Source organism: Solea senegalensis, linkage group LG2, assembly GCF_019176455.1.
Source record: "Solea senegalensis isolate Sse05_10M linkage group LG2, IFAPA_SoseM_1, whole genome shotgun sequence".
In the NCBI taxonomy this organism is placed as follows: Eukaryota; Metazoa; Chordata; class Actinopteri; order Pleuronectiformes; family Soleidae; genus Solea; species Solea senegalensis.
Genome location: NC_058022.1, coordinates 13,012,079 through 13,024,698, shown reverse-complemented (window position 1 = coordinate 13,024,698; position 12,620 = coordinate 13,012,079). Strand labels below are relative to the sequence as shown.

The 12,620-nt window shown below is 39.0% G+C and overlaps 3 protein-coding genes across 6 annotated transcripts in view; 2 read left to right on the top strand and 1 right to left on the bottom strand.

Moving 5' to 3' along the window:
- Positions 1-1,859: 1,859 nt before the first annotated feature.
- On the top strand, positions 1,860-5,687 carry LOC122765518 (ATP synthase subunit beta, mitochondrial-like). The gene is made up of 10 exons (XM_044019815.1): positions 1,860-2,023; positions 2,558-2,731; positions 2,828-3,002; positions 3,484-3,605; positions 3,719-3,903; positions 4,382-4,540; positions 4,653-4,775; positions 4,860-5,072; positions 5,171-5,372; positions 5,458-5,687. Exons 1-10 carry the CDS (start codon positions 1,918-1,920, stop codon positions 5,553-5,555), a joined length of 1,557 nt encoding a protein of 518 aa, XP_043875750.1. The 5' UTR covers positions 1,860-1,917; the 3' UTR covers positions 5,556-5,687.
- On the bottom strand, positions 2,138-7,973 carry zgc:172182 (coiled-coil domain-containing protein 89). 2 transcript variants are annotated; one of them, XM_044019834.1, is made up of 8 exons: positions 7,807-7,973; positions 6,825-7,297; positions 6,547-6,677; positions 6,332-6,468; positions 6,180-6,253; positions 5,993-6,083; positions 5,793-5,892; positions 2,138-2,727 (listed from the first exon to the last, which is right to left on the bottom strand). In XM_044019834.1, the coding sequence occupies exons 1-7, from the start codon at positions 7,852-7,854 to the stop codon at positions 5,806-5,808; spliced, it is 1,041 nt and encodes a 346-aa protein (XP_043875769.1). In that variant the 5' UTR covers positions 7,855-7,973; the 3' UTR covers positions 2,138-2,727; positions 5,793-5,805. The 2 variants fall into 2 exon arrangements, with proteins under 2 accessions (XP_043875769.1, XP_043875768.1); XM_044019833.1 differs by having other exon boundaries at positions 6,180-6,468.
- A 1,042-nt stretch (positions 7,974-9,015) lies between these two features.
- The window catches only part of lrp2a (low density lipoprotein receptor-related protein 2a), a 45,506-nt gene continuing 41,901 nt past the window's right edge, over positions 9,016-12,620 (top strand). For all 3 annotated transcript variants that reach the window (XM_044019768.1, XM_044019767.1, XM_044019766.1), the window contains exon 1: positions 9,016-9,134. In XM_044019768.1, coding sequence (XP_043875703.1) covers positions 9,071-9,134 — 64 coding nt within the window. In that variant the 5' untranslated portion in view covers positions 9,016-9,070. The remainder of the gene's footprint in view (positions 9,135-12,620) is intronic.

The following is a 12,620-nucleotide window of genomic DNA, read 5'->3' as shown; positions in this document are numbered from 1 at the left end:
GTATATGTTTATCCCTCTCTGAATGCTCTTGTTCATGTTCATCATTGTGTTAATACCTACAAATGAAGACAATTACCTGTAAAGTACATACTAACTCCATCAATCAGCAAACTGAATTATCGTGACGGAGCAATTTGCAGAGTAATTGACAAACTTGTTCGTACAACTGCACTATCCTAGTTATTGTTATGTATAACTTCTATTTAAAGTCCCTGTAATAGTCACGAATGTTTCCCTGTAATAGTCACGAATGTTTCCCTGTAATAGTCATGAATGTTTAAATTATAGGGACACACAGTTAACACACATTTTGTGTTTCATTTTTGATTTTTTTTTAGATATAGGACTCATTATTTAGGAATTAAATACTCTTAAAATACGGTTGGATCTTCATTGTTCCAATATGTTGCAATAATGGACAAAGAAAATCTTGTCTATATTACATACAACATTCAAAACATCACAATGTACAATGCTGGCAAAAAGAATGTGAACCCTGAGGCTAATGATTTTAACAAAAGCCAGGTGGAGTCTGAAGGGGTTTGCAAACCTGGAGTATTGTCAATGAAACTTGTGCCCTGGATCTACCTTGACTTATAAAACATTATAGGTTTACTATCCTTACGAAGCATCTGCTGATATGAAATGTGTCTAATAGGTAAGAGGTCACAGATGACGTCAGGTCAACAATTGTTGATTTGCTTTAAGTTGAATAAAGTGCCCAAATAATCTTGTAAGTGGGTTTAGATATTCTTCTGTCCACAATTTACAAACTGGCTTCTCTCTCCAGAAGACAACACGCAGGTAAAATGACTCCAAAGCAGGTGCTAAATAATGTGAAAAGCAGCACTAGGGTAACAGCTAAAGGCTAAATGAATCATTGGAGCTGGTTAATGTATTTGTTTATTGTCAAATCAAACCATGGTGCATGGTTGAGCATGGTGTCCATGGCAGGATATCAAGGAGGAAGCCTCTACTTTCAAAAACAAATGTCACTGAGGTCTTAAGTTTGGCAAAGGAGATCTAGGAAGATATTAGATGATCTGATGAAATGAAAGATAAATTGTTTTGAAAGAACATGCAACACTGCCCATGGTGCATACCAACATGAAAACATCATCACAGCAGTGAAGAATGGTGAAGGGACCATCATGATTTGGGACTTTGCCGCCTCTGGGCTTTGTCATTGCAGAGGAGAGGAATTCCTGCATTTATCAAGGTATCAAACTGGATAATGTCAGGTTGTCTCTTTGTATGCACATCATTCATTTAAATACTTAGGATTTTTCTAAACTATCAAGTAGAAGGTTATGTCAAATTGTTATCACAATTCAGATAATTAAAACTAGATAATGCATTTAATTGCCATTGTAACTGTACAATCTATCTGTTGAACATATTGAAACTTTAATATTTTTTTACATATGAAAGATCCAACACACGACCAGCACTCAACACTATCATTATCCTCAGTAAATTCCTCATACATAAGAATAGACATATGAAAGCAAGACCTCATTTTATAAAGAGTTATGCCATTATTTTTCATCTCTCAAATATACAGAAAAAGGGAATGCAATGAAACACTGCAATTTATTAGAGGAGCTTAAACCCCTCTTTTTTGTCTAGTCTCTCTCTTATTGTTATATTTTGAGACTAATCTATTGCCTTATGTTATATTTTTTATTTTTTATCACTGTACCATGCCAATTTTCCAATTACATATTTGTTAATATTCAAATAAAAGATACAAGTCATGCATAGTCATGCAACAGGTAAAGCTTTGACAAAACACTGCCTCCGTGTGGTCGGAGGGGGGATAGACAACCGCACAGGACGCGCATGCTCAGATCAGCCTTTAGCTAGCTCCACTTCTTCACTTCTTGGATCCCCTGTTCACCTTCAGCCATCTTAACCATGTTGGGTGCTGTGGGACGATGCTACAGCGGGGCTCTGCAGGCGTTTAAACCCGGTGTTAACGCCTTAAAGGCAATCGCAGCGAACAATGTGGCTCTTAATTCGAGTAAGTGATTTTTATACAAAGGGAAACTGTTAGCGGTGTGTGTGTTGTTACTTGCTGCCTGCTAGAGTGGGGTCAGGCCTCAACTTCACAAATGATATAGTATCTCGCCATTCATTTACGATCACTGTGAATATTTATTCAATCCAGAGACAGCTAAGAAACACACGCAGTTATAGTAGGTTGTTACTATGATTGTCTCTTCATTCAGATGTTGTCGAAGCAGCTATGCTTTGGCTTACAGTCAATGACCTTTCCCACTAACTTTGAACAAGTCAAACAAGTCAACTTTTCAGTGAAAACGAAATATGTCATGGAGTTCAGTATAGGCACTTAATAACACACTGTGTTTCGAAATATTATGTATATATGCTTTTCCTAGAATATTTAAGTCAAAAAGGATATTAACTAATCACCAGTCTATCAATGATCATCTTCAGTGTTTTGATTTTTCTAATCTAGTTGCTGCTACTTCTATCAAGTCAATTTGAATTAATATGTTGTCAGACATTAATGACATTGTCCTTGTTCTTTCAGGCAGGGCTTATGCTGCCCCAGCTGCTCAGGCTGCAATGGCCAATGGCCGCATTGTGGCAGTGATTGGTGCCGTGGTGGATGTCCAGTTTGACGAGGGTCTGCCTCCCATTCTCAATGCCCTGGAGGTGGCTGGTCGTGAGAGCCGGCTGGTGCTGGAGGTGGCACAGCATCTGGGTGAGTGGGTAGAAGTCAAATAAAAATCAGTTTGGATGAGATATGACCTTGTAAAAGCTGTCTTTTAACTGACACCCCCTTGTGTGTTCCTCCCAGGCGAAAACACAGTCAGAACAATTGCCATGGACGGAACAGAAGGCCTGGTCCGTGGTCAGAAAGTTCTGGACACAGGAGCCCCTATCAGAATTCCTGTGGGCCCCGAGACCTTGGGCAGGATCATGAATGTCATTGGAGAACCCATTGATGAGAGGGGTCCGATTAGCACCAAACAGTGAGTACTGAGAATAGTTGTTATCCCAACACTGGGTCATTGAGTCAGGTTTCATATTCCCAAACTGTCTTTCTACAGCTGTCTTTCTACTATTAAAGATGTGACTCAAAACACAAAATCCAGTGTAGTACGGAAAGTAAGCAAGTAGAGCTGCAACTAACGATTATTTTCATTATCAATTAATCTGTCAATTGTTTTCACGATCAATGGAGTAATCGTTTGGTCTATAAAATATCAAAAAATGTTGATCAGTGTTAGTGAAACCTGGAAATGATGATGTTCTGAAATGCCTTGTTTTGTCCACGAACCAAATTGATTCAGTTTTTAATGATTCCTTTGTCATATGGAGCAAATAAACCAGAAATCTTCAAATTTTTGTATATAGAAATGCACACAAATATGTTAAATAGTTGTCTGTTTTGGTGATTTGAGGGATAATCTATAAATTTCATATTTAATCGTGGCCATTGCTGTCGTGCAGGACTGCTCCTATTCACGCTGAAGCTCCTGAGTTCACGGACATGAGCGTAGAGCAGGAGATCCTGGTCACTGGCATCAAAGTGGTGGATCTGCTGGCACCATATGCCAAGGGTGGAAAGATTGGTGGGTAGATTAATTTTTATCACAGCCTAGGTTAGAATCTTTTATTTTGTCAGCTCTTGTTTGTTAATCGTGCTTACCCTGATATTTAATCATTGTGCACGTGTTCCCTTCAGGTCTTTTTGGAGGCGCTGGTGTGGGCAAGACTGTGTTAATTATGGAGCTGATCAACAACGTTGCCAAAGCTCATGGTGGTTACTCTGTGTTTGCCGGAGTGGGAGAGCGAACTCGTGAAGGAAATGACTTGTATCATGAAATGATTGAGTCTGGCGTCATTAACCTGAAGGACACTACCTCTAAGGTAACAACTTCAAATGAATGACATACTGTATGTTTTAAAATGTTGCAGCATAGTACATCATATAATGTGTCAGTAAGTCTCTTATGAGGAATTTCAATTATCAGGATCATTGTGAAAAGGAAAAATCATTAATAGGTCTTGTGAGTTACTTGTTATTATTCCATTAACATATGAACTGCCACAAGGGGGAGCAAACATCTTTCCAGTTATTTAAAGGTATAATATTGTACTTTTTTGCCTTAAAATATCTAGTTTTAAGATTCTTATCTACACTGCAAAAACATTTAGTTTCTTAACCAAATGTAAGGTAAACGTTTTTATGTGTTTTGAGAGACATTTGAAAAGCTTAAAACAGATTTTTATAATTATAGCAATCATGTACATTGTGATTGTTTTGGTCAGGATCGTCTTGATAGGAAATATTTTAATCATACAGCTTAACATAGCTCTATCCTGTGTTTATTCTCCTTGTCCTCAGGTGGCGCTGGTGTACGGGCAGATGAACGAGCCCCCCGGTGCCCGCGCCAGGGTTGCTCTTACTGGTCTGTCTGTTGCTGAATACTTCCGTGATCAGGAGGGACAGGACGTGCTGCTCTTCATCGACAACATCTTTAGGTTTACCCAGGCTGGATCAGAGGTTAACAATTCCAGATTTTGCCTGTATTGGCAGATGTCTATAACAAAACAATCCTTTTTTTTAAATCAACATTATACTGTATATCCACGTCTGAATAGTTGTTTGTCTTCAGGTGTCTGCCCTGTTGGGTCGTATCCCCTCTGCTGTGGGTTACCAGCCCACCTTGGCCACTGATATGGGTACAATGCAGGAAAGAATTACCACCACTAAGAAGGGCTCCATTACCTCAGTACAGGTGAGAAGCCCCCAGAGACTAATAAACATGTCAGCCCGCTGTGCTTTATCTGTATTACTCTGAGAAAAATCAATTGTGTTTCAGGCTATCTATGTGCCTGCTGATGATCTAACTGACCCTGCACCCGCCACAACTTTTGCTCACTTGGATGCCACAACTGTGCTGTCCCGTGCCATTGCTGAGCTTGGTATCTATCCTGCTGTGGACCCCCTGGATTCCACCTCCCGTATCATGGACCCCAACATTGTCGGGGGAGAACACTATGATATTGCTCGTGGTGTGCAGAAGATACTTCAGGTAAGCCTTGTGTTTGATGCCAGCATATTTTGAATGCACTGAATGTAATTGCTGCAGCTCAAAGTCTCAAATAAAAAACGATCACTTTTTTGTTTTAGGATTACAAGTCATTGCAGGATATCATTGCCATCCTGGGTATGGATGAATTGTCTGAGGAAGACAAGCTGACGGTCGCACGCGCTCGCAAGATCCAGCGTTTCCTGTCACAGCCCTTCCAGGTAGCGGAGGTCTTCACTGGCCACATGGGCAAGTTGGTGCCTCTTAAGGAGACAATCAAAGGCTTCCAGAGTATTCTAGCAGGTAATGTGGTTTGCCAATGGTGACCTATTTCCCAAGGTAATAAAATCAGTTAATGGTAATGGCCATTGCTGTCTCTCTCTTGAAGGTGAATACGATGCCCTTCCAGAGCAAGCTTTCTACATGGTGGGTGCCATTGAGGAAGTCGTTCAAAAGGCTGCGAAATTGGCAGAGGAGCATTCATAAGTGATTTATCTGCAGTGTTAGAAAGCTGTATCAGATAAATGTTTGTACAGAATAATTCCTATTGGGTGAACAGTATGTTTTGTTGTTCCATTTCCCTGAAAATGAAATAATAAAATAACTTTGTGATATTTATTTTTTTGGTCCTGGTTTTCTTCGTGGCTGTGGTAACCAATACTCTAGGTTAATTTAAAAAGAAACATTTGTGATCTCTCATTGATGAGAAGACAAACCACGTACTTAATTCTTCAGTTTAGCCCATCATTTGGCGAAGTTTCTTATTCAGCTCCCTCTCTCGGGTTAGGAGGTTGGCACTGTGTCCTTTGAAGGCTTCAAAGTCCTTCAGAAATAATTAGAGGAGAAAACATGTTGAATATGTCCTAAAGTCTTCATGGGAATTAGAAAATGTAAACTTTCAGTTCTGCCGATTTCCAACAAACCTTTTTAAGCTTCTCATAGTTTGTATTGGATTCACGGAGAGCACACTGGAGCAACTTCACTTTGACATCCAGATCAGCAGCTTCTCCAAACCTGAGGTAAGGACAATAGCCAACATGACTTGTTATACTCGGCAATGCAATGAAAACGTGATACAAATGTTGATATAAATTACAATACAAATTGTACCCATTATCCGGTTCCGAGTGGGATTTTTTCTCTTTCAATTTTCTTGTCAGCTGCTGGATTTCCTCTTGCTTCTCCTGTATTAAGACCAGTTTGTATGTGCACAAATACTCTGATTCATTTGGGGTTTTAGTAAATGGAACAAATTTAATTACCTGTATCACTCTCCCTCTTTCTATAGACAGAGACAAGAGTTTTTCCTTCTCTTCTGTAATGTGTGCAATGCTGTTTCTCATGTCAGTCTCCTTCAAAGCAAACTTTTCTTCAGCCCTCTCAAGCTTCCGCTTCATGTCTGATATTGAAGAAGGCTACAAGTTTAACTGCGCTTATATTTTGCAACACTTCAGGGAATGATGAAATGTTTACATACCTTTGCTCATCCCTACAGCTTCTCTTTGCTTTTGCTCACTGTCCTGCACTTGATCTAGTAGTGATGCCTCCTTGGCTTGATGCCGAGTTGCTTCATCCAGGAGTCTTGATTGGCATTCGGCTAATTTCTCTCTGAAACATAAACGTAAAATGCAGCATCAGAATGACCAGCTTGATGTAAATATGAAATAATGAATGGACCAGTGCCAAACTCAAATATGTTAAAATTCTGTTTAATCACCAGTACAACTGATTTATGTCACTATTAGATCAATTTACCCATATTCTTTTTCTTTATTTGTGTAATTCTCTGTCATCAGTTTAATTTCTTGCATCAGATTTTGCACAATCACTTCTTTATCTTGTACTTTTTGGGAGAAAAGTGTGTCGTTTTCCGACTGCAGCCGTTTGTTTTCCATCTTTAACTGGGCGTTGTGATTTTTGTACTCATTCATGAATGCAATAACTGATTGGTTGTTGGCAGCTAGATCCATGAATCTCATCTCTAATAACTCTGCTCTCTTGCTCTTGGTGTCCAGTTCTTTCTGGCTGACATTTATTCTGTCCTTCAGCTCTGTGTTCATTTTTTCCGAGGCTTGGTATTGACAAAGCAGTTCATCTGCTCTCTGTTTCAGTATGCAGATCAGACTTGACTGTTCATCCATCCTCGACCGCAGAATTTCTGTCTCAGTCATGTCCACAGCGGAGAGGTTTAGAAGTTTGTCCATTGACCTTTGAACACTGTCCATATGCTTGAGAAAAAGAAAACAAAAAATTGTAAATACAGCAAAATAGAGTACATTATATTTTTTTTACAGTTTGGGCATTAATTTGGACAGGAAAACTGACAACTGACTCTGTTGTGTTGCCAAATTATGTGCCCCATAGATCACTAACAATAATTAGTAAAACTTTCAAGCACAGGCCATTTATGGTTAAATAAGCTGCATTATTAACCACAATGTTTTAATATTATGCCCTATATTGTATTATTTGTTGATTTATATATAACTAATCAGATATAAATTTGACACCTTGCTTTAGAAATTTGACCAAATAAAAAACAAAAAACTGCTATTTAATAAATCTCACATCCACAGTAGTTGTTGGTTTGGGGAAGAATTAAAATAATTAAGCGAATGTCAAACAACAAATGTGATTCACACAAAAGATCGTAGTTTATAATCAGTGTTTTAATGACATTTTCCGCTGACTCATCATGAACAAATTGTGAAGTGTGCACAGATTTGCTTTCACATACCTCCGTAGACTTCATGAAGTTGTCATCATTTCTCTGTGGAGTTGTCATAATGGGGAAAATACGCGGAAAAACACACTAACTTGCGGTTATTTGTAGTACTAAGACATTTTTAGAGGTTTTGTTGATCGGTCGCTAGGGGCAATCAAATGTTATGTTCTTTCCAGGAGCCTGAGCTGTTGCAACAGCGCCGCCTATTGACTTACTTGCGGTTTCAGGGCCACACATTAAAAAATACCATATATTTTTTTAGTTTTATATTTGTATTTACTGTTTAACCACATATACAGTTTAAGACGTTTATCAGGAACTAATTTACTCATGACAACCGTCTTGGAGTGGAGCCTCTGTGATCATAGGTCGACGTACAACCGCAAGATGGCGGTGTTCGGTTACTTATCAGCAGCACCAACTCAGGGGTAAACTATTTTTTACTAAACATGCTCACGTTTCGTCTCTTTTTAGTATAGTTTAACTTATTTTCGTGTAACGGTCGTAGGCTCTGTTCATTTGTTTTATTTTTTATTGTTGGAGCTAGCTTTGCGTTTATTTCAGGACTACGACCAAATGTATAGCTTTTCAACTTCAACGTGTTTCATCGGTTTAATTATGTAAATATACTCTAATAATGATGTAAAAAGGCGGTATGCGAATACAAATGTTTAATTTCACGTTTTTAAATTGTTTAATTTGTTCCGTACATTGTCGTTATTGGTGTAATTTGCGACATGTACATATGTGGTCGCTGGCTTTACGTTAGGGGACTATAGTCTAACGTACAACGGTAAATGTGTGGCTCTTCATTTCTTTACACATCAGTTTAAATGACTCTATAGTGACTTGACAGTTGTCTTGCCATATGTGTAAAATAAATGTAATTTAGTGAAATCAGTGTAAAAACGTGTACTTTGAATCAGTGGCACGTTTGGTAAGGTTTGTTCCCTTTCTCTTCTTTTTCTAATGTTTAGCTCATAGTTCTATCCTTCAGAGAAAAAGAGTGTGAAAGCAATATTGTAAACAGCAGCTGTGAGTGGCATTCACTGGAAAAGTCGGAGCAGCATGGTATTATGCAGATTCCAGGGCCAGAGAGGGGATTTATTTATCCGAAGGGCCGAGGCTGGGTTGGGGGAGCGGCTCTCCTGGCCTTTGTGCACGCCCCTTTTCATCAACTAGAGGGACAAGAAAGACAGAGGAAAGCAACAGCATCCTATGCCCAGTCCTCCACAGCTCTTCCATCTGCACAGCAGAGCTGGACGGACCAGCCAGAATGTGGAGAGCATTGCTATTTAACCTCATCTTCATGTGCTGTGTGAGATGGTGCCATTCTGAGGGTAAGTACTTTGGCTTTTTATATGTGTCTTTTCTTTTCTCATTTTCTTCTGTCAGTTACATGATTCAATGAGGCAAGGCAGAGTTGTTGAGCTGCCAGCAATTCACCCCCAATGCACTTGTTGCTCAATCAAAACAAGTCACTTTTTGTGGTTGAGTTTCATTAAAATATCTTCTTCTGTGTCAAAGCAAAGAAAAACTATCCAAGTAATGAGTATTGTGTAAGTTTTGATGAGGACTGAAGATGCTAAACTGAACGAAGCCTACGAAAACAACATTGGTGAGGCTCCAGAAAGCCTCCTTTTGAATGGAGCTGCATGATATCACCTATCCATTTTGTTGTGGCCACTAGTTGAAGAAATTCTGGCTGTAGAGCTCAACGTTTTACAACATAGTATTGCTTTAAAGGTTAGACACAAAGCCTTTCTCAGACAGATTGGAAGTTCTCTTGAGGAACTTTTGCCTGGGCTTTACTGTTGCTAGGTAACAGAAAAGAGCATGTGACTTACAGACAATCTGTGAGGACTGAGAGCTACTGGTACAAATCTCATTCAGCAGAGCAGATTTCACACCGGAAAAACACTGATTCAAACAGATTGCAGCTCGTGGATGAACTTAGTTCTCCAATGTGCTGGCAGTGACCATCAAAATGCTCATACGCTGGTCTTTATACGCAACATGTTTGTCTCTTGTGTGTTTGCATCCCAGTTGGGTCCTACTTCTCAAATGTAATCTGCTTTCTTTTTGCTCAACCCTTAGTACGTAAGCTCCTTAGTGTGAATCAAGCAACTAATTACACTGCAGGTGCTGCAGAATGGAACCATTTCTACCTAAGTAGCAGTTTGGAGCTGAGAAAAAAAAAACTTTAGTAAGAATAAGATCACAACTACAGCTTTGTTTTTTATTTATTTGTTTGATATGAAACATCCAGAGCCCATTTCCTCACTTGGTAGCAGACACGCAAAAAAAAAAGAAGTCTACATGCCAATAACTGTGCTGACCCTAGACTGGTATCTGAAAAAATACCCTTTGTCATTTCCTTTCAATCACAGCAGTCTCAGTACTTGAACCTGAAATTTGCTTTGTCAGCATGTTCATGTTAATTATTAGCACAGTTTTGTGGATATTAACAGATAAGGTTAAGATTATAGCCCACTATAGCCAAAAATATATTTTTTTAAATAATACATGGGTGCAGTAAACATTACAATAGAAGAGTATTATTTGATCTTGAAAGCTTTTAGTGACGTGTGAATAAAGTTAGAAAATACCAGTAAGATTACTCATGGTTTACTTGAGTAGTTTTACTATGAGGGGACCGGGTGCATTCTCTAATCTCCTCCTGATCCTCCACAAATATCCCCAAGTTTGATCATTGTTTCTCCCACAAGTTCCTGTAACACATTATCCAGGCCTGAGCATTGAAACTGCTGCAGAGTGCTTACAGTGGCAATAATAGCTGATGTGACACGATGGGGGGATTTCACGGTGGTGGTTTGTTAACCAAGCTCTGCCATTTCTGCTGTTCCGAAACATGTTTTGTCAGTGGATTGTGTTGTTTTCGCTATTAATATTTGTCCATTGATTCTTAAGCACTTAAATGATGTTAAAAATTAGCTTGTCACTCGACAAACACGTGCAACAGACTCATTAACCACAGAGATGGCTTCGACTTGGAATTATTTACATTATGGATGAATGTGTCAATCATTTTCACAATTGATTGATAAGTTAGTATGTAAATCAGATAGTGGTGAAAACATCCATTACTGGTTCCCAAACCTTTTTACATTACATTACCTGTCATTTAACAGATGCTTTTGTCCAAAGTGACTTACAAGGCAATTGAGTACAATCAGCCAGGGGTGGAGTTGAACTTGTGACTATGATGTCTTTTGCACACAGGGTACCAGTCTTAACCACTGAGTGGTTAAGAAACAGAATTTTTCATTTTTAAAGGTGCTTAAGAAATAATGAAGTAATAGTTAGTGGTAATTAGTAGTTGATTACTAATTGATTAAGCCTTATAAAGAGACAGTCTATTTAGTAATGTAAGTATGTTCTTGTATTCCAGTCAGGTGTGTGTAGCAAGTCCGTCTTGATCTTATTTACTCTTGTCAATTTGAATCTCTTAATATGACATTGAGTAAAAAACGGTGTGTTCAAAATTTCAAGACACATGAACTTGCCAGCATGTGCATGCTAAACCTTACACCTCTTTCCGGTGTAGGAGCCTAAATCCTTGTGCAACAGTAACACAGCATTAGAAACAAGAATGCAGTTGGCAGCAATCAGGAGCAAATCCTTTCTTTTCCTGCAGCCCCCTCAGTCTAGGTTACAGACGTTGGGGATGGATTCTAGCCATTGACTAACAGCTGCTGAGCCGTGGCCCACTATACAGAGGAAAAATAAGTTGTCCATTGGCTGTGACACGTCCTGCTCTGCCACCTCTTAATTTGTTGATTAATTTCCCTTGTGATTTTTTTAAAAGGCTCAAACCAAAAATCATGTTGAATATTCTTCAGTTTCATCCAGACCAAAGCTTTATTCCACACCATGTTTACTTCTTCCCTGTGCTCCCATGGTGCTGCCAAATCCCCCTCTGTTTTTCACTGTTTTGTGTGTAGCAGTAAGAGCCAAAGTCACTTGTTTGGCAATTGACTGCATTCTGCTGCATTGATTTCCATATGAAACGGGCAGCAGCACTTCGCTCTGACAGCACGGACAGGTCCAACGTTTCATGCTGCCAGTGGCTGTTTTTACCACTTTTCTCCACACACATTCAGCGAGCGTAGAAAGCTGCTCTAAAACAAGACGATACTGATGAAAGCTTGACGACATCTTTCAGGCTCCCCTCACGTGATAAGAAAAGAGAGTGACAGTACTAGAACACAGTTTTCTTAATGGGTGGCCGTGTGAGAGGAGCTTATGTTTCACTTTACTTGAACCTTATCACAGTTAGTAAGACTTACTGTAACTCTACTTTCTCCTGTCCATCTCCAAAGTGGCATTTTTATGGTGACACTTCCAGTTATGAGTTTGCAGCCCTGCTGGCACCTCTTTTGTACTATTGTAATTTCACAGTGGGGTTTAAGGCATTTGGGGGGTTTCATTCTAATGAAAATTCCTCTACTGCTCTTCTTTGTTGAGCAATAGTAGGGCGTCCTTATCTTCCTGCATGGATAGTGCGGTGCCCCGTCCTGCTGAGGGTTTAAGTTGCTAATTAGAGAAGAAAAATAAAGCTTAAATAAATCACAAAATACTGAAAGAGAAACAAAGAGAAATACAAAGAGAAAGCACTCATCGTCAGACTATTACATATTACATTATTTTATATTCTCATTTGTAGATTTGTACCATTTACAAAATATTTAAATAACGTCAAATAAAGAATAACGGCAGGTTTTTGAGGATACAACAAAAAAATTTGAGGATTACGGAACAGTTACAGAAGCTGTCGTCAGAATGTAAGAAGAACCCACACACAA